This window comes from Typopeltis vanoorti, chromosome 1, assembly GCF_054136105.1.
Source record: "Typopeltis vanoorti isolate ZY-2024b chromosome 1, IOZ_Tvanoo_1.0, whole genome shotgun sequence".
In the NCBI taxonomy this organism is placed as follows: Eukaryota; Metazoa; Arthropoda; class Arachnida; order Uropygi; family Thelyphonidae; genus Typopeltis; species Typopeltis vanoorti.
Genome location: NC_143549.1, coordinates 43,108,997 through 43,132,064, shown reverse-complemented (window position 1 = coordinate 43,132,064; position 23,068 = coordinate 43,108,997). Strand labels below are relative to the sequence as shown.

Sequence of the window (23,068 nt, the reverse complement as noted above, 5' to 3'; positions counted from 1 at the left end):
AAACCGTAGCTTTGAATGATTTTGATGTAGACGTTATAAGAAGAGCTATTCACGAATTTTACGTATTCGAGAAAAGAGTGCCAACTATTCCGAAATTGATTCCTGTGCTTAAAGAAAAAATTAATTTTCCTTGGAAAAGAGAAACTTTAAGGAAAATACTTCATGAAATCGGATTTTGTTTTAAAAAGTCCCAGAATAAAAGGAAACTTATCATGGAGCGAAGTGACATTGTTTTATGTAGAACGCAATATTTGCACGTATTAAACTCTACGTACATTTTTCCAACTGTTATACAAGCAAAATAGTTACACTTTAAAAACAGCAATGTTCGTAAAAGAAAAGCTAAATTCTCCGACCTGTAATAATAAACAAACTGAGTTTGTTTATTATTACATCCCAGAAGACAGACTGATTACCCTATTATCGGAATGGATTCTCCTTTTTCTGACATGCGCAGTAGTTTCGAGGGACCTCAAATCGGTGGGCGAACTATACCATGCTGGCGGGGCGAGGGGATGTTCATCGCAGTGACGTTCATGCAAGATGGGCGACTACCTCGTATCACATGAAGCAGTTTCTCATCAGCACATTTGGTGAAAAATGACTCATTAGCCATAATTGCAACTCCACATGGCCTCCTCAGTCCCTGGACTTGACAGTGGTAGATTTAGAGGCTATTTAAAGTCCCGAGTATACTTGAGCAGCCCTCTTCCTTAGCGGATTTAAAAGATGCCATTCATTGCAAAGTTGCTTGCTCCCACCCGGATATGCTCCATACTTCTGTAAATGCCACTCACCCTCTTGCAACATGCAATTGTTTGTCAGCAGACACATTGAACTATTACTGTAGTGATATGTAACGAGTTTCCTGTATATGAATAAGTTTTCAATGCCATCCTGACTCATCACTTGGGTCACCCTCTACTGCTGAAATTTTGAACTAAAATCTTTTCACCACCAAAAAAAATCCCCCCCCCACCAACCTTGTGATTCACTTTATTGCAGTGAATAATATACCAATATTATTCACTACAATATACCTCGAATATACCAATTTTTATGAATTGAAATATTTACATTTATGGGACACCCTGAAAATGTTAATATTGCAACTATATGTAATAATGTAATTCTGTGAAGTGCTTTATAATTCAAGGTGATGTTCTACTTAGAAAGTTAAATACATTACCGGTAGGTGAAATGAAGTGGCATGTTTAATTTGAGCTTAACCCAATTGCACATTCTAGTGCAATTAATTCATAATTATGAATTAATTAGATCTCTTTGGAATGTTGAGTATTTCTATGTATCATAAAATAACAAAAATGTTGCATACACACTATTTACTGCAGTCCAAAAGTAAACTCAAACCACATTAAAAATATGCATATCTTATTACATGACACCTCCAAGGAGTCTGAAGACTAATCAAGGGGAGGGCATTCTATAATTCTCCGTCTCCACCACTTAACCAGATAGAATGTCACCACTATTGTCTACACACAATGCCACCTACTGCTCACCTATGCTACTACAACTAGTTTTTTTTTAATTTAAATTACATGCTCTCATGGCAGAGTTTTATATGCAGGATGAAAAACTAGTTTCCAGCAACGGGGGGAGGGGAAGGAAGGAACCTTACCTTCATATGAAATCAGCTAACTCACTAATCAGATTTACTTACTGTCCTCTTCCATGTTTCCACAACAACCTCCAGGAGTTTTGGTTTCTTGCATGGCTTGTGAGCTGTATATATGTTTGTAATCCAGCATTGTAGATTTAGGGGCTATTTAAATAGCCCCTAAATCCCCTTTATTGATGTTATCCATTTAGTTCTTGGTCTTCCTTTTTTTCTTTTAATTTTGCATAGAGAGCAAGGTTGGGGGGTAGTCTTTTTGATGGCATTCTCTCAACACCATTTATGTTATGCAATCTATGTATACAGAAAGGTGTGCACATGCATAAAACTGAATCAAAAATTGATTGCACTTGTCGACTTCTGTAACCTATCAAGTAGGCTAAGGATTCATTAGACTGAATATGTTAATATTTCCATAGGACAGAAGTCAACAAATTATGTAAAATCATACTTGCCATCTAAAAATACTCGCCCAGATCTTCTTCCCTGCAAAAAAATTTAATACGTTAATAGGAGGTCCTGAAGTGATCAGAGTTGTATTGTTGTTTGGAGAACTTGTGGTTCTTTTTTATTTTAATAAAAAAGAACTTTCACAAGTTATTTTTTATTAAATAAAGAAATGTTTAGTCCACTTTGCAGCTATTTGTCAGCTGACAAAACCTATATGCTATAGTGTATTTTTTGAGCCCTGTATTTTCGATTTGCTACCTATAATGTATTTAAAAAAAATTTAAAGTTAAACTAAGAGCATGAAATACAAGTAAAGTATATTTTTAAAGCTAATGGACTATCTGAAGTGATGGCTGAAGCAACCAAGGCCTTGAGGCCATATGTATTATATCTATTAATTGTATATCTTTATTCTAGAAAGTCAAGAAACTAGTTTCTGGAAGAGAAAAATCTTGCACCTCCAATTAAGACTGGTTAACTAACTTTTCAATGAAAAACCTTTATAACAGTTTTTTAATGAAACAAATATTAAATTGCTTAAAGCATGCAGGCGTGGAGCAACTCATGTTAATGCATTATTACCACATTAACATAAGGTTGCCAAATATCCATAAATGTCAACAACGGCCATTAAAATTTAGATATTCATCAAGGTATTTGGATTTTCTATAAACATTGTTTTTGCAATTGTTTCAAAAAGTTAAATGTACTGTCAGAATTCATTCATCAAAAATAAACTTGTCTTCTGAAGAAAAAGAATTATTAAAGTTGAACAGTCTACATCAGTTTAAGCATAGCAAGTTCATTTTTACAACAGATGTTTGTCTGTGTGCATGTGTGTTTCTCCTATTTGACAGAACCGGCAGTCCACAAATTCTCTCCACTATATCTCCACAATCTCTGAAACCAGACCAGATCTGCCCATGACAGTCCAAGTCTTGTAATTCTAAGAGGCAAAATTTCCTTAATCTTACATGTTAATGTTTCAGCATTACAATTATCCTATGAGATGTATTTGCAGTCTTTACTATAAGATCCCTGAACTTCAACTTCCTATCAAATAAAACTCCAGGATGTCTAGCCTGATCAGTTTCTTCCAGCATTAGTCCACAAATATAACATACATTGAATATCTTATTATCCCAAAATGCATAACACCATTTATTTGCTATTACTAAATCGATAGCCATTTTCACTTACAATTCCAGCTTATTCAGATAATTCTGCAAGTACTGCATTTCAGTCACAATCCAGACCCTGCTTAATTTTGTATCATCAGCAAATACATCTGCTGTCAAATCTCTTATAATTAATGTAAAGAATAAATAATAAATTAAGGACTAATTTCTGGGATACACCACTGGTCAGTCACCTTAAATCTGCAGACTTGAAGAATTCCCCACACACCTTTTTCATGTCAGTCAGCAATCATAATCATCCAAATTAAAAGGTTATAAATCCAATCCCATATCCTCTAACTTATATAACAGCCTTCCAAGCTCTATTCTGTCAAAGTTTTGGCAAAGTCCACTATCTGAACTATCTGAAGTTTCATGGAGCATTCGTTGCTCCTTTATCATCATCATCAAATTCCTGCCATGTACCCTCAAGGGGTGTACAGGATATGACAGTACTACATGAAAAAATTACATCATTACTAACTTCCTATCTACAATTTTCCTCCAAATCAGTCTGTTACTTGTCAAGACTCCAACATTATCAGATCTTATATTTCTATCGTCTAAGGCACTTTGTACCATATCAATCCACCTATATCTTGGTCTTCCTCTGGGTCGTTTTCCTGCCAACCTGGCAGAGAAGACTTGTTTTGCTAATCTTTCCTCTCCCATTCTATTTAAGTGACCATACCATCTGAGATTAGCTCTGCTAACGCATTCCTGGATGCTGACAATGTCAAGTTCTTTCCTAATATCCTCATTTTTAATATGATATTGCCATTGATGCCATCTGTTCACGCCTCTAATCTTTCTCAGGACTCTCATATCTGCGGTCTCTAGTCTTTGGTCAAGTGTTTTACTTCTGACCCAGCTCTCAGATCCATAAGTTAAAATTGGTTTGAACACAGTCTTGTATACAGCTAATTTAGTGTTCCGACTAATTTCTTTCTTATTCCATATGAATTTATTCAATTGACTTCCCACCATACCAGCTTTGCTGATTCTGTTGTCTATTTCTATATTTAGTTTACCATCTTCAGTAAAAATTGTGCCTAAGTAGCTGAAATGTTTTACTTGTTCCACAGGTTCTCCATTCACAACACAGTTGACATTTTCAATGATTCTGCCTATTTTCATTGTCTTTGTCTTTTTATTGCTGACCTTCATACCATATCTATTACAACAGCTATTCAATTTAGTCAGAGAATCTTGCAGACTTGTAGCAGATTTATTTAGAAGTATAACATCGTCCGCATAAAGCAAACTGCTGACATTAACATCTCTAATTTTGATATCAAGTTTAATACCACTTTCCTTCATAATGTGATCCATATAGATAATGAATAACAGAAGGATAATGTACATCCTTGTCTCACACCAGATTTAACATTAAACCATCTTCCTGTACTTCCTTCAATTCTAACTGCTGACTCACAACTCAAATAAAGAATAAGTATTGCTTGATATAATGCCCCATTGACACCATATAACTGCAGCATATTGAATAATGAATAAAATCGTTGCTCCTTGTCTAACTCAAATGTAACATTATAAAATGCGACCAATTATGCAAACATAACCTCCCTCTATTATTAGTACCGAATCTCACATCTAGAAACTAAAATCTTCAGGTAATACTGGAAGAAACTGATGAGATATTAATGTCTCATCCAGCTCAATGACTCACATGATGGGAGAAGAAATAATTGCATTAGGAAATCCATGTCCTAGTGCAACCACCACCTAAAAAGCATGCCACACAGTTTTATAACAAACTTGAATTCCATCCCTACTTGTGATGTACTGCAAATATATAGCAAAAACCACTTGGCCACCAGTCTGTGATTTCACAGGGCATTACTTACCTGAGAAAGAGCTCTGGTTTAAAACACAGAATAACACAGGCAAGAATAAGTTACGAATATTAAAGTTATTGCAGTATTTTGTCTCAGGACAACTTAGAATTTTCCTCTGCAAAACCAGCCGACTAACCAAGAATACAACATGAGACAGATGCAGAGGAAAAAAAAAAAAGAGTTAGTCATGTGGTACATAATCCTGCTGAATAAGTGATGAGAATCACAGGGGAATTGTTAAAGCTACCTTGGAAACTGTACATTTAGAAATTATGGAAACAATACAACAAAAATATTAGAGAGTAAGAACTTTACTTTTTCTATAATTTGAATATTGTTACAATTCAATAATATACTATACTAAAAAATATATATATATATTTATATAAAATATGCACATACAACAAAATGTTTGCTTTGTTAGGAGTGTTCAAAATATAATTGGAATTAATCATTTCTGACATAAATTGCCAATTTACAAGAGTATGGTATAAAAAAATAAATAACGCATTACCAAATTCAATAATGTAAAGCATCATATTTTATTATTACACGACATAAGCATATTTCAAATTTAAAATAAATTTAATATTCATCAAAATTAGTCTTGCATACAAATCACTTATTTTAAACTCCAATTAATTAAAATAAAATTAAAAAACTTTTACATAAGTATAAACTTCCAAGTAGCTGAACATTCTTTTTAGAATGTTGAGTCACTGATGATTACTAATATAATATGTAATAAACTGATGTAAAGACTCCATTTTTCATAATATGAACCCTGCTTGACTTCATATTAAGAAACAAAGGCTAGGATGCTGTAATATCAGGGCAAAAACTTAATGTGACATTGTAATGAATTTTTATTTTACAATTTCTTCACTAAGCTGCTTTCTCTTTTTTTTTATTTTTAAAAAAAGAAGTATTCCTAATGTGTTACTGTTTTCTCAGCAAAATTGCTCAGAAAACAGTAGCAGCATTAGGAATTTTATTCTGTAATATGCATTTACACATAGTACAATTTACATTTTAGCAAACACACTCAAAAATTGAGTATTACTGACAACATATAAGAATATTTGGATTTGAATGAGTTGGACTCCCTGGAGGTCTCATGCAATAATAATAATTTAAGGAAAATGCTATTCCTATTGTTTGCAACAAGAAAAGAAACAGAAACCATGCCAAATAAATATTTCCTTGTTAGAGAACAAGCAATTTGGGATATATGTAAGTGGGAATATGATTCCTAGGCAAACTTAAGCTATGGAATGCCACAGAGATTTGGATTTGGTTTGATTATGGCTGAAGTAACTTAATGCACTGGCCTCATTGCCTATGTCTGTTTATTTATATCAACCAAACTATTTGCATACTTTTTTAGAATGAAAATGCAAAAAAAATTTGTAGAAAAACTACCACTCTAACATGAAACTGCAAATTCATCTTCAGCAAGGCTTTTATAAATAGATTCCTTGCATCCTAGATGGAATTCAAACAACTGTAGACTGAATTATTAGGAAATGAAAGGTTTATAAAAATTGCATGTTGAAGAAAATCAGAAATATGACAAAATAAGTTATCCTAAATTCATGCACACAGCAAGAAACTTATGAGCACTCAAACATCTAGGAAAAAACACTAAGAAAATGAAACATGTAGGAAAGTACAAACAATAAGCTGTAAATTTCAATATTGTGATATGGCTAAACAATTAAATTTATTCAGATCAAAAATAGGACAGAAATCTTGCTCTGGAGATGAGGATAATCTACTTATGAAATTAAAAACAGGGATAGGAATAATAATGGATTGAAGATGTAAATAATACTGAAATATATATAAAATTAAAGCAATCCTGGATCAAATCAATTACATTTTAACAATAAAAAATATATATAAAATAATGAAATTGCATAGTGAAAAACTATAAAAAAAAGTGAATTATATCATTTTATAAAATTAATATTCTTAATGAAAAATATAAGATTCATGCAGAAAGTAAATTGACTGATTCTGCTAAACTATTTTTAAAACATACTGATAACAAGTTACTACTTTGTTTCCCAGAGATGAAATCAAAAAATTTAACAAATGCAACTGAAGAGAAGGAAAAATAAGATATGGCAGTTTTCATTAGGTACAGATTAAGGATAACCTGAAGGAGACTAAAATAAAATAATTAGTCTGTTATTAAGATAAGATAGTGAATTAAGAACAGCTATAATGCAAACAATTATATGGCAGAAGGCTGTGTAGAAGGAATGGTCAGGTTTTTGGATGAGTGAAGTCAGTATAAGGAAAGAATGGATTGACGTAAGAGGGATGACTGGTACTAGAATGGAATTTTTATCGAGTCTAAATTATTTAATGGTATGAGACTAAATACAGACAAGCATAATTATGGGAGGAACAGTGAAAATCTATGCATACTCACCTGGTTCCAACCTACTATGACAAGGATATTTCCACAAGTAAAGAAATGGTTTATGAATAGAGATCTGCAGCTTATCCAATTGAGACATGCAGCCTACAGATGTGAGTATACAAAAAAGTTTAAAGATAACTTATGTCTGCAAAAATGCCAAAAGTCTCAGAACAAAGGAATAGTTTGCTGCCTTGGTGAATAAGTTGTGAGCTTATACTATAGGTATTAGAGACCTGGCTATCAGACTTAGATATACTATACTAACTGGTATTGAGTATAAAAAAGTACAGGATTAGTAGAAAAGATAGGAATTGGGGGGTGGGGGGTAGTAATATTGAATGATTTGAATTCAGTTAGGGTACAAAACTGCAATTGCAATATTAGAAACAATTTTCCATGGAGCAGTGAGTCTCAAGCTATCTGTGTAAGGTGAAATCTAACAAGATCAAATATATGATGGTGTACTGTTACAGACTAAGTGGATAAGATTCTAGTACCAATGAAATGCATTCAAATCAGCCTGATGGATAAAAATGAGTAATCATCATGGGTGACTAATTATCTGAACAATGATTGGATAGTGGTGAAATCTCATGAGAAGGATGAAATCGAATTTCAGGTTTTGAGATAGCTTCCTCAAGCAGCATGTAAAAGAAGGAATTCAAGGTCAAAAGAATGTTAGACCCAATTATAGTACCAGAAGAGTTTTTTTTTCCTTCAGTTAAAAACATGACTATTGTTCTTCCAGCTGGTGAAAGTCTCCAAAATATACAAGATTAGGAATGAAATGGATATGCAATCTTATTAAGCAAGAGATTCTTATGAAAACAATGATGTCGATGGAATATATGAAATATTCCATCCACATCATTGTGGATGGAATATGCACTTACAACTCTTATGAATTTCATAAGAGTTGCTAGTATATGGAAAGCTAAGCGAGTATTAAAAGAAACTGTCTCTGCAAGCTAAAGAAAATCCAAAAGAACACTTATGTCACACCTAAAAGAAAGAAGGAATGAATGTTAAAGAATAATTCTACTAAACTACTAAATGTAGATATGTGGTGTTAGACTGTTGAACTAATGAGTGTCCATTTTATTAAGAGATCAACCTGGTGTATGCAACAGAACTTAATAGTACCTGTATACTGGATGCAGAACTTGAATATTGAGCTGTTGCATAAAATAAATAAGAATTCAACAAATGGGACTGATGAGATATCACAGATGCTAAGTGTTCAGCTGAACTGGTCGTGCATTTGACTTCACTGTATAATTTGGGTCTCTGCACATGGAAGATTCTATAGAAGTAGAAAGAATATATAACTCTATTACATAGGGTGGTGCAAATATTAATGTGCCTGGAGGTCTCTGGTAATAATAAAATTACCAGAGAAAAATTACTGAGGAGACATTAAAGTCGGCAAACTCTGGATGTAAAAAATTAAGGAAAAGTTATAAGTTGTGTTGTGTTTAGTCACTGATATAGAGAACCAATTGTGAACAGCTTATTCTTAAAATATCATGTAATATACAGATATGCAACTATCAAAGAAGCCTCCAGTGCTAGTAGTGGAAGCTTCTTATTTTTTTTATACCTGATTTTCAGAATCTAAGAAGCCAATCATGAGATTGGTTGTTCAAATGAACAAATAATCTTTTGAATATATCTGCTTCAATTTAAACAACCTAAATTTACCCTTACAAAGTAAGCTTAAACCAGTATTTTACATGTAAGACAAAGTAAACATGATGATTGCAAAATTAAAGCTATAATGACTTGTTCATGGTGAAGTGGATTCTTTTCACTGCCTAAACAACCTTATGGGCTCATCTGAACATTTAAACACTTGAAAATTTTGATAAAAAGGTCTACATAAGTCTTTTCCCAAATCAGATGGTGGTAGTGAATGGATAAGGAATCACCTTTTTTCAGCAGTTTGCAGATATTACGTATACCACATTTAGAGCATCTGGAGATCACTTCAAGTAGTTCTTGAAACAAGTTTGTTGACCAAGTCACCCATTTTGATTAAGAATTAATTCTCAGTATCATACCTTATTGGAAAAGATAGTTCAGAAAAGAGAGAAAAGATTTAAACTATGTACATATGAGTTGGAATTTTCAGTGCTGGTTAACTGAAACAAAAGGACTCATTAATGTAGAACCTCATCTTTTTGAACTAAGTCAGCATCCAGTCCAATATTACTTTACTGTTAGATCAACTACAGAAGAACTTATTTTCAGGGATACATTTTCAAAATGCCTGGATTTACTTAGATATCAGTTTCTTTTCACTAAACTAATTCATGTTTGTTTTATTTTCAAGTATTAAAGTGAGGTGATTTAAAGATAAATATATAAACAGCACAGGTGGTATGAGGATATGACAGAAATCATTAAGGTGTCAAGCAAATGACTGAAGTTTAGAAAGCACTGATCTAATATTTCATCCAACCTTGATACATTTGTACTAGAAGTTTACAGCCTTTCATGGGTAGAATTCACATGAATATATATGTTCCTCACTGAGTCTGACTACAGGAAGTGTTTGCAAATAACAGATACATGTTCATTGGCTACTTGAAGCAACTTTACAATAGCACATTGGCAGTGTGCTACTGTAGTTCACACTTATGGTTTAATAACTATAATTGAACCATTTTACTTAATGATTATCATGTAATAAAATAAAGGTAACACTAATGAGGTCCCATTCATTTCTAATACAGCCATATGCAACTCATATACTGTACTTCCTTTCAGAATTGACAGTCAAACTAGAGCAGATGGGGTTGGATATTAGATTAGTGCATTGGATTGGAGACTGGCTATCTGATAGGTATCAACAAGTTGTGTATGGGGGTGCAATATCCAGGAAAAGGAAAGTCACTAGTGGAGTGCCTCAGGGATCTGTTTTAGGGCCATTACTATTTAACTTGTATATTAATGATATTGGCGAAGATTTGGATGGAGATATTCAGTTGTTTGCAGATGATGCAAAGTTGGGACAAACCATAAAGAGTAGTGAAGATGTTGTGGCCTTGCAAGAAGACTTGAATAAATTGAGTGATTGGGCAAGCAAATGGGGATGTGAGTTCAATGTTGCAAAATGTAAGGTTTTAAAATTTGGAAAACAAAGATGGGATGCAGAATTTATGCTTGGTGAGAATATATTGTTGGAAGTAGAGGAAATAAGAGATCTGGGAGTGATAGTGGATAAGGATCTAAAATTTAGGGGACACATCGCCAAAATTGTGAAGACAACACAAAGACTTCTGGGAATGATGAGGAGGACACTGACGTGTAGAAGTAGAGAGATTCTTGTTCCATTGTATAAGGCTTTGATTAGGCCACACATGGACTATTGTGCCCAGATTTGGTCACCTGGTTTTCAGAAGGATGAAGAGATGTTGGAAAGGGTCCAAAGGCGACTGACTAAGGTAGTTTCTGACCTCTGGAATGTCGAGTATGAGGAAAGATTGAAAAGATGTAATTTGCAGAGTCTAGTGGAGAGAAGGAAGAGGGGAGATATGATAGAGACCTACAAGTTGGTAAGGGGTTGTTATAGGATCAATGGTGGAGAAGTTCTACAGAGAATAGTGGGAGATCAGGGGAGAACCAGAGGTCATCCCTGGAAACTGTATAAAGAGGGTGTGAGTAGGGGAGTGAGAGGCAGGTTTTTTTCGTGCAGAGTTGTGAATGATTGGAATGCCTTGCCTGAGAGCGTGGTGTCTGCAAGGAGTTTGAATGTGTTTAAGACCCGGTATGATGAAATGTGTGTGAGATAAAAGGACCTCGTAGATGAGTCTTTGACTCCATGAGGTCTTCTTTAATAATAATAATAATAATTAATGCTATTTAATCAGAGCTTGATGGCAAAGCCTCAACTTCTCATACATAATTTTTTTATATAAAGAGGAACACTTGTTATATTTACATAACATGAAAAGTAATGCACTCTTAAAATTTTCATTCAATGAGTGAAAATAAATTGAATGTTAATTGGCAAATTATATATCTATACAAACAGCCCAATTACAAGAATGTATATTACAATGTCACATTATAGGTGCAATCTAATACTTTGCTATATAAGAAACAGAAATACATTATATGCATTAACATACATGAAAATTTAGGAACACAATGGGAAATGAAAAGACCATGCAAATAGTGATTATCAGAAATCAAAAACAAATATGAGAATGGCAGTGGTCCCATTGTAAAATTCAGGGTTGAGGCATATGCATGATAAGCATAAAGATTTTAAACTAATTATCAAGCAAAGATGGATAAGAATAATACAATGTCCGTTGCACTGATTACAGACTACTAATTCAACTATGTGAATCAGGTAATAAAATTATACACATCTAAACTGACTAAATATTTTTCAGTAATGTGCTCAATTAATGCTAACTATCAATGGACTGTGCAAGAGCTGAAAATGATTCCTACTCTGAGTCATGAAGTGCTTCCGAGAATTGATGAACAAATGGATCTTATATTTTTTCAAAAAACTTTGGTATCTGAACTAATAACCTGCAATTTTAGGATTAATATTATTTCAGATTTTGTTATCTATTTCAATATGGACAATTTCATTTATTTATCCAACTGCTTTTATCACAGAGACAAAAGAAAAAATTGTTCAAGCAAGAAAAATTAATATAAAATGATACAAATATGCTGTTTAAAAAACTTTATATAATTTTAATTATTAACAAAAATGAATATATATATTTGCATTACATACTATAATATGAAAGCACTACAGATATATACTGCATTAGCTAATAAGTTATATAATGGTCCCTCTAATCACTAATTTGAAAACAACTGTTTACATTTTCAACATACATCAATATAAACTTGGAAAAAAATTACATAATACAAAAGAACTTTATGAACATTCTTGACAATTAATAAGCAGGCTAATTAATTGTCACTTATCATAATGTATTGCACAAGTCTTTGAAATAAAGGAACTGAAATTTCAGTCATTTTACCTACATCTAATTACCTACAGTTATGACTTAAAAATAAATAAAAACGCAGCACCATAATTTATATAACATGAATAACTTTCTCTACTTCCTAGTAATCCTTTTGCAAATAATTGCTAACAGCCAACAATATTGTGTAGGATTGTGATGCTTACAACATTAAGCATCTTCAGTTGCAAATATAAGCATTACCTTTCAATAATTAATAAGGAAAATATATTTTGAAATATACTATAGAAAAAATATCTTTTGAAATATATTTTTCAAAGTTTTAGTTTTTTCTATTTTTTTAAAGTCCTTAAAGTAAATGACTTGGGTAAAGACCTAAGATGTTAGATATTAACTTCTGTATGCTGTGAAGATAATTTACCTAAAAATTAATGCATATAAGCATTTCTGTTAAATTTTTACCCATTTATCCATTGATAAATTACTTTATCAAACATGATAAAGTAATTCCTTTATCATGTTTGTCTCACTTTAATCAGCAATTTAATCTTCCAAATGTAACCAAAAAAAAAAAAAAAAAGATGTTCATAATCATTACTGAATCCTGATATGTATCCTCAAGGCATGTCAAGGATACTATGAAAATGACACCACACCATGAAAGATGTTGTGCTATCATCCCTCCCAACATGCACTGGTTTTTCCCCTCCCAATACACACCCACAATGATTAAGATATAAACATTAACAATTGATGTAGATCCATTGAGTTGCACACATATAAAGAGTTAAGATTAGCTATTATCCATGGCTATTTCATTTGAATAAAATAAAATAATTCTGCTAAATTTCATAGCCAATTCATGGTTTTAAGTAAAAAGTTAAATTTGGTTAAAGTAGTATAGAAAGTTTAAATGGTGATGACAATGAGATACTACCAGTGAATTAAATAGAAGGGAAAAAAATCTGGACACCTAAAAAAATGTTCTACAAATGAAGACTGAAAATGTCAAAAATATACCTAAGTTCTTTATGTCTCAATATTATAACTCATGCTATCATGTTAGTGCAACACAGACTAAATATCATTGCTCAAGAAAATGGTATCATTTGATCTTTCAGAGATACTTGTGCCACAGAATTATTGTTAATTATTTACACGAAAACACAAATTTACTGAATAAGTAATACTATTTATTTAGATAAGGCCAAATTCAGCCTTAAAATTACAAGCCATCTTCGGTAAGTGACAATTGATTACAAGGTAGAATGCCTTGTAATCAACAATACAATGGATTGATTTGAAACAGAAAGAGCCTTTAATTATGACTTTAAAAATGTTTACTCTTCTAATACTTAGCAATATGACATCTCACAGCTCGTTCTGTGTGAATGATCAACTGTTCGTATTCCACTTTGTTTTTTTAAAAAAATTCCTATGTAGCCACTAAAGATGGTCTGTAATATTCAGACCAAAATATTTGGCAAATTAAACATTATTCTGGTGTTAACGTGTATATATTTCTAATCATTATGTCACAAGTATCATTAAAAAACCAACATGTTCCTTCAATTATACCATTATGTTGTATATATAACATCACGCAGCACTTTCTGTTACAAATCAATCCATCGTTGACATCTACCTTGTGATCAACTGTCAATGCCATTAGAATAGATTTAGTTTAAGCCTTTATCCAAGTGCGAGCAAACAAAGTTTGTGCCTGAAAGTATCTTCCAGACTGGGGTAAGGTGGTACAACACCAGGCAACTCGTTGCAAAGGTGGAGCAAGCTAACATCACTCCTATCTCAATATCTCCCGTAATGCAAAACTTCTCTTTGCAGATATGTCTAATGTTATGCAGTAAGTTTGCTCACACTTGGATAAAGGATTAAACTAAATTTATTATAGTCTAACCAAGTGAAAAATAAACTTTCAACATGTCAATGCCACTGAAGATAGCCTGTAATTTTCAAGTTGAAATACTTGGCTTTATCTAAATATACTTTGTATTATACTTTTGTATACAGTATAATATAAAGAACTACATAAAAGTGTTTGATGTTTTCCAAACATAAACTTACGGAAAAATTAACAAGAAGCTTATGTAGATATAAAGTGAAGGAAAGAAATTATTATTCAGAGCCAGGATCATGAACTACCAAATTAAGATTCTTGAAGCAGTGGTGGCTCATTACCATAAATCACAGCTAGACTAGTTACATCATATTTATATAATATTTTAATAAATGCTGCATTTATTAAAATATCAAGGTCTAGACACATGAACTGCTTGAATATAAGTAAACAGATTTGATTCAACCACTAATAATTCTTCTCTGATACCATAAGGGAAGTACCCAGAAAGGTGTCAGATCCAGTACAGCATCAATTCAACAGATCAAAATTCAGTTATACACTGGAATTCCATGTAAAAATACCAAATCTGATCAAATAGAATATTTTGAGGGCTGCATTCCATAAATGTTTAAGTTTCTATGCAAGAACAAAATCTTTGATCAAAGATTATTTTTAAAGAAATTTAGTTTATTTTTTGCTGTCTCATTAAAAATCTATCATTTCATTAACTAAATTTTTAGGCCGCACAGTTACCCGAGTGGTTACAAGCTTTGAAACCATATGCCCGGTAAAGGAGTGTCCTGTGTTCGATTTTCGTTGCTGACGTAAGGAGCTAAGGATCTTTCTCAGATATAAGCCGGTCTTGGGCGTGGACTACAGGGTTTTTCCTCCTGCAAAGCAGGCACATTGGTCTTAAGAACACCGCTTCACAGACAATTACACATGGTTGAGCATGGGGGTAACGACCCCACCTCATAGTGAGTTGTGAAACCCAGAAATGGAAGGCCAAGGCCCTACATAAAGTTGTAGTGCCAAAGAAGAACTAAATTTCTAAAATGTTGGTCGATTGGTAGAGCCTCTGCTACTAATGGCTCACGCAAAAAGTTAAGCAAGTTTGCACGTAGTTAGTAGTCGGAAGGGTACTAATTGTTCGATGCTGTTGGCACACTCTCCCCCAATAAGTCTGTGGACTCCCTGGAGGTGTCACATAATAATAAAAAATATTTTCTGTTAGTCTACGAAAAGAGGGGGGGGTCAACTGTTGGCATTCTCTTGTTGTGTAGGAATATGCATTTTAGATTTCACTACTTGGTTAAATTAATTGCATCCATCAATATCTTCATTGATGCAATGTCTCAATAACATTAATGAGATCACAATTTTGTTGTTGTATTTATGTATATCTGCCCACAAAAGGTTGTAAATCTCTAATATGCAAGTACCATGAGGAAAGCTAAAGGCTTTTTTTGAATCATTTTTGTATTTAATTTTCTGTATGCTTGTATAGGTATGGAATATAGCATATAACTTTTGGAAAAAAGTTATGTGGTCTGTTTTAAATACTGGAAATTTTCCATCCAAGGAAAAGTTGCACAAGTGATATTGGTCATTTGTGAATGTAAAACTAATGTAAGGAGTTGAATTTATATCACTACCTCTGATCATTACACACATGATTTGCATATGACATGCAGAAGATTATAAAGCTTATATAGGTAGCAAATTCTTAAATATGAGAAATAAGAGGACAAGTGATGGCATCTCTTGAAAACCTATTTTTTTACTGATATTAGCAACATTAATATAAAATGTGGAATGATATGGCTATATATCTTTTAACCGCTATAAATTATACTAACATTAACATGTTAATATATTAATTGCTATAGCCATTTTATATTATAGTGGCTATAATCACTTTATATGGCCTCTGGTGATGAGCTTAGGTCTTCATTGAAATGTGGCAATATAATCCCAACCTTACAAACTCCAATAACCATTTGCTTAATCTTAAGTTACCTGACTAATATCATGAATTAATAATATAGAAAATTTGGAATGTTTTAGAAAGTCTACAAAAGGTGGCTATAAAACAAAAGATATAATCTTCAAAGGTGCCATCAAAAACATTGATGTGGCAGTTTCATAATGTAGCAACAGTAAACAAAACATGATAAAATCCCCTTTATGCTGAAAATTAAGAATTAAAATGATTCATTTTAAATGGATACAAAATGTGGATTGCATATATTTTCAATGATTTGAGGCTAATATTCATATAATGTTAATACTTTCAATATTCATAAAGAAAAACAGAAAATAAAGTATTATATCATCTTTCACTACAAATGACCAACCAAAACTAAAACTACATCTCATACAAGCTGGTTCAATTTTGGACATATGCTCTAAACTAGAAGATAAAGATTTATAATAGTGAAAGAATGACTGATAATTTGCTAACAAGAAAGTCAAAGCATGGGAGAGCAAAAATATTTTATAAGCTAAACTAGATGAGTAATCCCAGTAGCACTGTGTTTCTTGTAAACATTTCTATATGGGCACACCTATTAAATACATTTTTTTTTTTTTTTTTTTCAGTTAGAACTATATGCTACTGACATCTTCAATAATTCTGTTTTGGATTATATCCAGATCATTTGTTTGAAATAGATACAGTACTGAAGATATGTGGATACAGAAGCAACCATTACTATTAACTAATTATTTCACAGTAAATATTAAAGTATGAAGAAATCATTCCATACTTCAATTAGGATGTTCAACAATCTAAAATGCATTCACTAAAATAAAGTATTGCTAAGTTCAATATATAAGCGCAAATAAATGAAAAAAAAAAAAAATTAAGATTTTCTTTCATTCAAAATCCTATTGTAATTATGTTTAACTCTATATGAACTGTAAAATATAAATATTGGAAATCCATCAACAAAACTTGCTTATCAATATATGGAATGTTCATCTAGGTTCTCATATTCTTAATATGAAATTTCTCATATCTAGAATATGGTTTTTAATTTGGAAACTGCTACTTACATTAATAACTAGACTAGAACATCTACTATAATAACTGGCAGTATAAGATAAATATCCTAAAATTTCACCAATTCACATGTTCACAGCATAGATTTAAATTATAACTCAGCTGGGTAAAGACAGATGAAGGGTTAAGAGGTTATGTAATGTATATAAACATTTGAAATAATACACCAAAAGAATACCTTATCTAGTAACTGACTTGCCCTTTTATACTTTAAGCAATCCACTTATTTTGCTACTTAGTGTTTCAGCATACTGGAATTCCTTCACTGATTAAATCATCTTAATGAATTCTAACATCAAGTATATTATATTGATAATAAAAAAAAAAGCTCTACTACAATAATTTCTAGTTTGTTTGTTTTTTTTTTTCCCAAAAATAAGTCAAACATGTCCTGAAACGAATTCTGAATGTTTTATATCAAATCTATATTAAACTTATATTGTCTGACTTTATATATACACTATTACAATGCTGACAACAAAAGAAAATGCTAATTAAAGGGCAACCGAGGGCAAAACTCGTATACTATATACTAATTGTAAGTTGAAAAATATATCGCCTTCAGTTATTGGTCGCGATCTATCACAAACACGTTCGAACCACCTTTTAATGAATCGTTCGGTACGCGATATCAGACATTCAGGAATACTAAAAGAATATGCCTCATAGGGAACTGACTTCTTCCACTGAGGTGGCAGGCTATCTATATCCCACTCCGCTTGTAATCCATATACTCTCAAGGGAATCATTGATAGGCAATTGGCTGCTTCATTTGTATCGAATTCGTGTTCACTGCCATACCAATAAATCACGGGATAACCAAGAAACACTCCGAAAAGTGTAGTTAAATTACAAGTATCACTGCATAGTAATTTAATAACAGATGGGCGGTGAGGCAACTTTTGCATGGAGACGTCATCACTTAATAATTGTTCAAGTATAGACAATAGAGCTACCTTATGTTCTAATATCTTGCTGCTCTCTTTCTTTGACAGCAAAACAGGAGAAGTTTGATGTTCCGACACATCAACAAGAACAACCGATTCTTCTGTTATAAGTCTTTCTAAATGACTTCTTAAACTGTCTAGAAGAGTAACAAATATAACACCTCGTATAACTACAAGATCTAAGGAATGTTTGGTCACTCCAGTCACATGCAAATCGCGAACAAAGTTCTGCACTTCATCGGTTGTTGCACTGCATGCATCCCATAAATACGACGGCTTTATTTTTCGATCAACAGCAACAATATTAAACCAAAGTTTCCTCGTACAATGACGAGAAACTTTTGCCTGTTTAAATTTCTTTACGCATAAGCTTACCTCACCATAACCTGGTTCAAAGCACTCCATTAACGTTAAAGCTCAAACATACCTCCAAAATTCAGACACGTGGAATATATTCCACTCTGATCCGCTTACAGCGCAGAGGCCAAGCCGCTATATAGCAATTTATTTTGTTTGACTTGCAATGATATATATATATATATATAATAAAGATAGCACAAGCATAGCCCAAATGAATTCACAATAGATACTAAAAGTCCTGTAATAAACAAATCAGTGTAATTGTAATAAATGCAGATGAAATTAGCAGATGTCAAAGACTAAGCAAACAGCATAAGAAACATGAAGTTAGAAAACCAAGCATATAAAATTGAACTAAAAATTAATCAACAAGAAACAAAATGACTACTTACTGTGGGAATCAGTTTAACTTGCAACAGATGTCTGAAAACAGGGAAACTTGAAATAGAAAAGCATTTTCTTTCGTTCTAGATAGTATTTTTCGACTAGCCAATCCATTACTATATACAAATCCCAAATCCACCCATGCTTAGAATACGCACATGTCTGGGAAGGTGAACCTAAAACTTCCCTTAATATTAATAATATTAATAATAATAATAATAATTTGGACAAGGTCCAAACGCGAGCAATTAGAATCATAGACGATCCCTCTCTTACAGATTCGCTTCAACCTCCTCCATCACAAAGACGCAGCGTATCAACACTCTCGATTTTACGGGTACTTCCATTGCTAGTCTTCAAGTTAACTGGCAACCATCATTCCTCTACTTTCTGCTGCATTCGTTAACAAAAGGGCATCAGCTCCCTAGCATTCCTTTACTCCAACTGCAAACACAATGTACCTGCTTCTTCTATTTCTCAGAGAACAGAGGTGGAGGGAATAATAATTCGTCCACCTCTATGCTCTGGAACAGCATCTCCATGAAGTATTCCAAAACATCTACAATCTGTAGATCTTCAAAAAAAAAAAAAATCCTAAACTTCTATCTTTCTCATCTGCACCCCACGCACAGAACTAATGTTTTTACAGGTCATTATAATTTCCCTTTAATTTTCAGTCTCTCTATAATATCCAAATCGCGCCAGTTTCACTTCTCTGTATGTCCCTAGGATTGTCTTATCGAATGGTAGTTTGTTGATAATATCAGATAAGTAGAATCCTCGGATGGTTTTTCAGGAGTGATGATTATACTTGTAAGCTACGTGGTTTGTTGACTGTGGTCTTGTAATCTGACAACCTATAGAGTAACCAGGTTTTCTGGTTACTCTATAGGTTGGACTGAAGTAATGTTTTAGTATGACTCTGTAGTGACATAAGTGTTTTACCTTAAATATTTTGTGTTCTGTTCTTGCTTCCTGGATAAGCATGGGGTTCTCTCTGTGTTCCAAGAATATCAGTTTTACATTTTATTTTGCAACAGTTGTAACCTATTAAGCATGTAGTTCTGTTCAGAATCCATATGATGAAATTGTGTGTCTTAAAACGTTTTCATACGTCTGCACATTGGAAGATATTACTTTTCAGGGGAAGATAGCCAATATTGTGTGTACATATATTAAACAGAATTAGAAAAAGAACAGCTACTAGTAATCTGTGGTGTTCCACAGATTACGGGTAGCTCTTTGATGTGTGCTGATCATATACGTGTGATTTGCTTTTTGTTTTCCATGTATGCTTTGAACAGCTGGAGTAGACAACCTTCGATTCCGATATAAGTTAATTTGTTGAACATGATTTTATGTGTTAGTGTGTCAGACTCGTTTTGTTAGGTCATTAAAAACAACTAATACTCTTCTGTTTTTATTTAATGAAGTGTTTATTAGGTCTGTGAAATCTTCAATGAGTGTTGCTGTTCGCTTATTTATTTATTTATTTATTTATTTATTTATTTTGAAATCCATATTGTGTTCTTGGGATCATTTCAAATTTTTCTATTTATGTGGAGAGCTATACAGAATGTGCTCCATACTTTAGTTGATCAGAGCCGACGTGGCAGTGGGTCTGTAATTATTTTTAATGTTTCTTTCCAATGTCTTTTGGACTGATTCCGTCTATTTCTGGTCCTTTGTTTGAGGAATTGTGGGTTCCATTTCTGCTTTTGCTACTGTGGTGAACTGAACTGACTGAGTTCTTTGTGGTCCTAGTGGAGAATATTTCCTGTGTGAGTGGACAAATATTTTCCCGCAGTTTCTGGATAGAGTTCAGAAAGTACTGATTAAAGTTGTCTGCCAACAGTTTGATGGATTTGGGCTAGCAAGCAATGCTGGGATTTATTATTTCTGAGGCAGAGGATTTGCATGTATTTGTCCTCATTTCATTTCATTGATCAGATGCCAGGTTTCCTTTATGTAATTCTGAATTGTTGTTAATTTGTTTCTGTAATAATTTCTATTTGCAGTTCTAATCTGTTGTTAATTCCGTTTTCTCTTATATTCAGCTTCTTACAAAAGTATATTTCTAGGTGACTTCTTATGTTGTTTCCATAGGACATCTTTTCTTTATATATCTATTAATATGTTTTCTGTTATCCATTCTATCTGGCTGTTTTGGAAGAGTATTTATGCATTTGTCAACGCTTTGTTATTTATAATATTAAATGTAAGTTCAACGTTTATATACAACATCAGCAGACTCTGAAGATATCCCTGTATACAGTTTTTTTTTTTCGATTTCGTCATTTACTATAGTTTCATTCATGATGCAATTACTGTTTTGTAGTCTCAGTGACTATTAAGGTTTCTGGTTCAGTAATATGTAGTGCAGTGGCATAACGGTCTGGTGGACGTTATGATGGTTGCTGTATAGCTGTTTGGAGGGGCGTATATTTATGTGATCAATACAGAATGAGGTGATTGTATTTTCGACTATCTCTTCTTCTGTGTCACGAATGTGTGGATGGGATTATGTTATATGCTGATAGGAGGTGTAGGTATTGTGCTGTGTTGTAATATATGTTCAAAATGTTTATATTTATGTCGTCTATTATTATCAGGTATTCTGAGGAGGCTTCTTCCGTGGTAGAATGCCGTGTGTTTAAGCCATTAAGAAATTTTGTGGTGCTTCAATTGTGTGTCTGTATATTGAGTTTATATCATGGAGTTCTCTTGTTTGATATTTTTGACTTCGATGCATATCTAATTTATCGTTTATTTCTAAAATCAAAAAAAAAAAAAAAAAAAAATCAGCTAACGCCTTTTTATTCCAGTTTATATACGGAATAGGCGAGGTCGTTTAGTCTATCTAACATTTATCGTTTATTTCTATCACTTGTAATTTATGTTTGCTAAATATTATTATTAGTATACCATAAAAATATTTTTTAAAATAATGCACACGTTATTACCACTCAAATAAATTACATGTACGGTCTGTGTAGCTCAATGGAAGTGGAGCTTGTATACTCTGCGCTAAGCCGCACGAAGATAGTCTAGTCGCCGACTGAAGGAACTTTTTCTAAGCCTTTCTTCATGACTTTCCTGGAAGAAAAACCCGGTTGTCTGTGTCACAGATCCGGATTTTTCCTCCCGGATAGTCGGGTTTTTCACCTAGAAAACTCAAGAAAATCTACCATAGAACCCACAGTTTTTCAGACAGTAATACATCTTGTTACGTTTAGGTGCCAAGAAAAGACTTTACTTGTTTGCCCTGTCTCTTCATTGGTTGCTGCCTATAATTAGTGATAGACATGGGCATCTATCTCTGATTGGCTACCGGTCCAGACTGAACTGCCGACTGAGTCTCCCAAAGCTAGATAGTATTAAAAGTCCTCGCCTGTCCTTATAAGGAAATAGAAGGGGTCCGATGATATTTTTTTCAATTAAGCAATTACATGCATATACTCTATACCATTGGCGTTCAAGCTTTTTTCCTACTCTCTTATATAGATCACGTTCCCCCAACCTGATATCTGATTACGCATGCAAATAAACAACTAAAAAAAAAATACGTAAAATACGTAAGTCTTATTTGTGTATTTAAAAATTTATTAATCACTTTTAATTATTTTAATACAACAACAAAAATATATCGGAATACAATATTTATTTCTCTATTTTGGAAAACCAAAGTTAGAAAAAACAACAGATTGATTAAAAACTCACAAGTTACAGGAAATGCTGATTGATTAAAAAAAAAAAAAGTTAATGTGAAATTTGGCATTGTTTAGACCTTGCAATATTTTCATAGTCAAGTTGATATGAAGAAGTGGCCAATTGCAGACAATCATCCAAATGATCATTTGTAATTTGGTTTCTTAATGGATTTTTTATGACGGTCATATTTGAAAAAGCGGATTCTGACAAGTATGTCGATCCGAAA

At 32.8% G+C, this 23,068-nt stretch overlaps 1 protein-coding gene across 1 annotated transcript; it reads right to left on the bottom strand.

Annotated features, from left to right (window-relative positions):
• Window positions 1-17,934: 17,934 nt before the first annotated feature.
• On the bottom strand, window positions 17,935-18,792 carry LOC150109927 (UPF0739 protein C1orf74 homolog). Its single transcript, XM_090399131.1, has one exon. The coding sequence runs from the start codon at window positions 18,790-18,792 to the stop codon at window positions 17,935-17,937; it is 858 nt and encodes a 285-aa protein (XP_090255257.1).
• Between the last annotated feature and the right edge of the window lie 4,276 nt (window positions 18,793-23,068).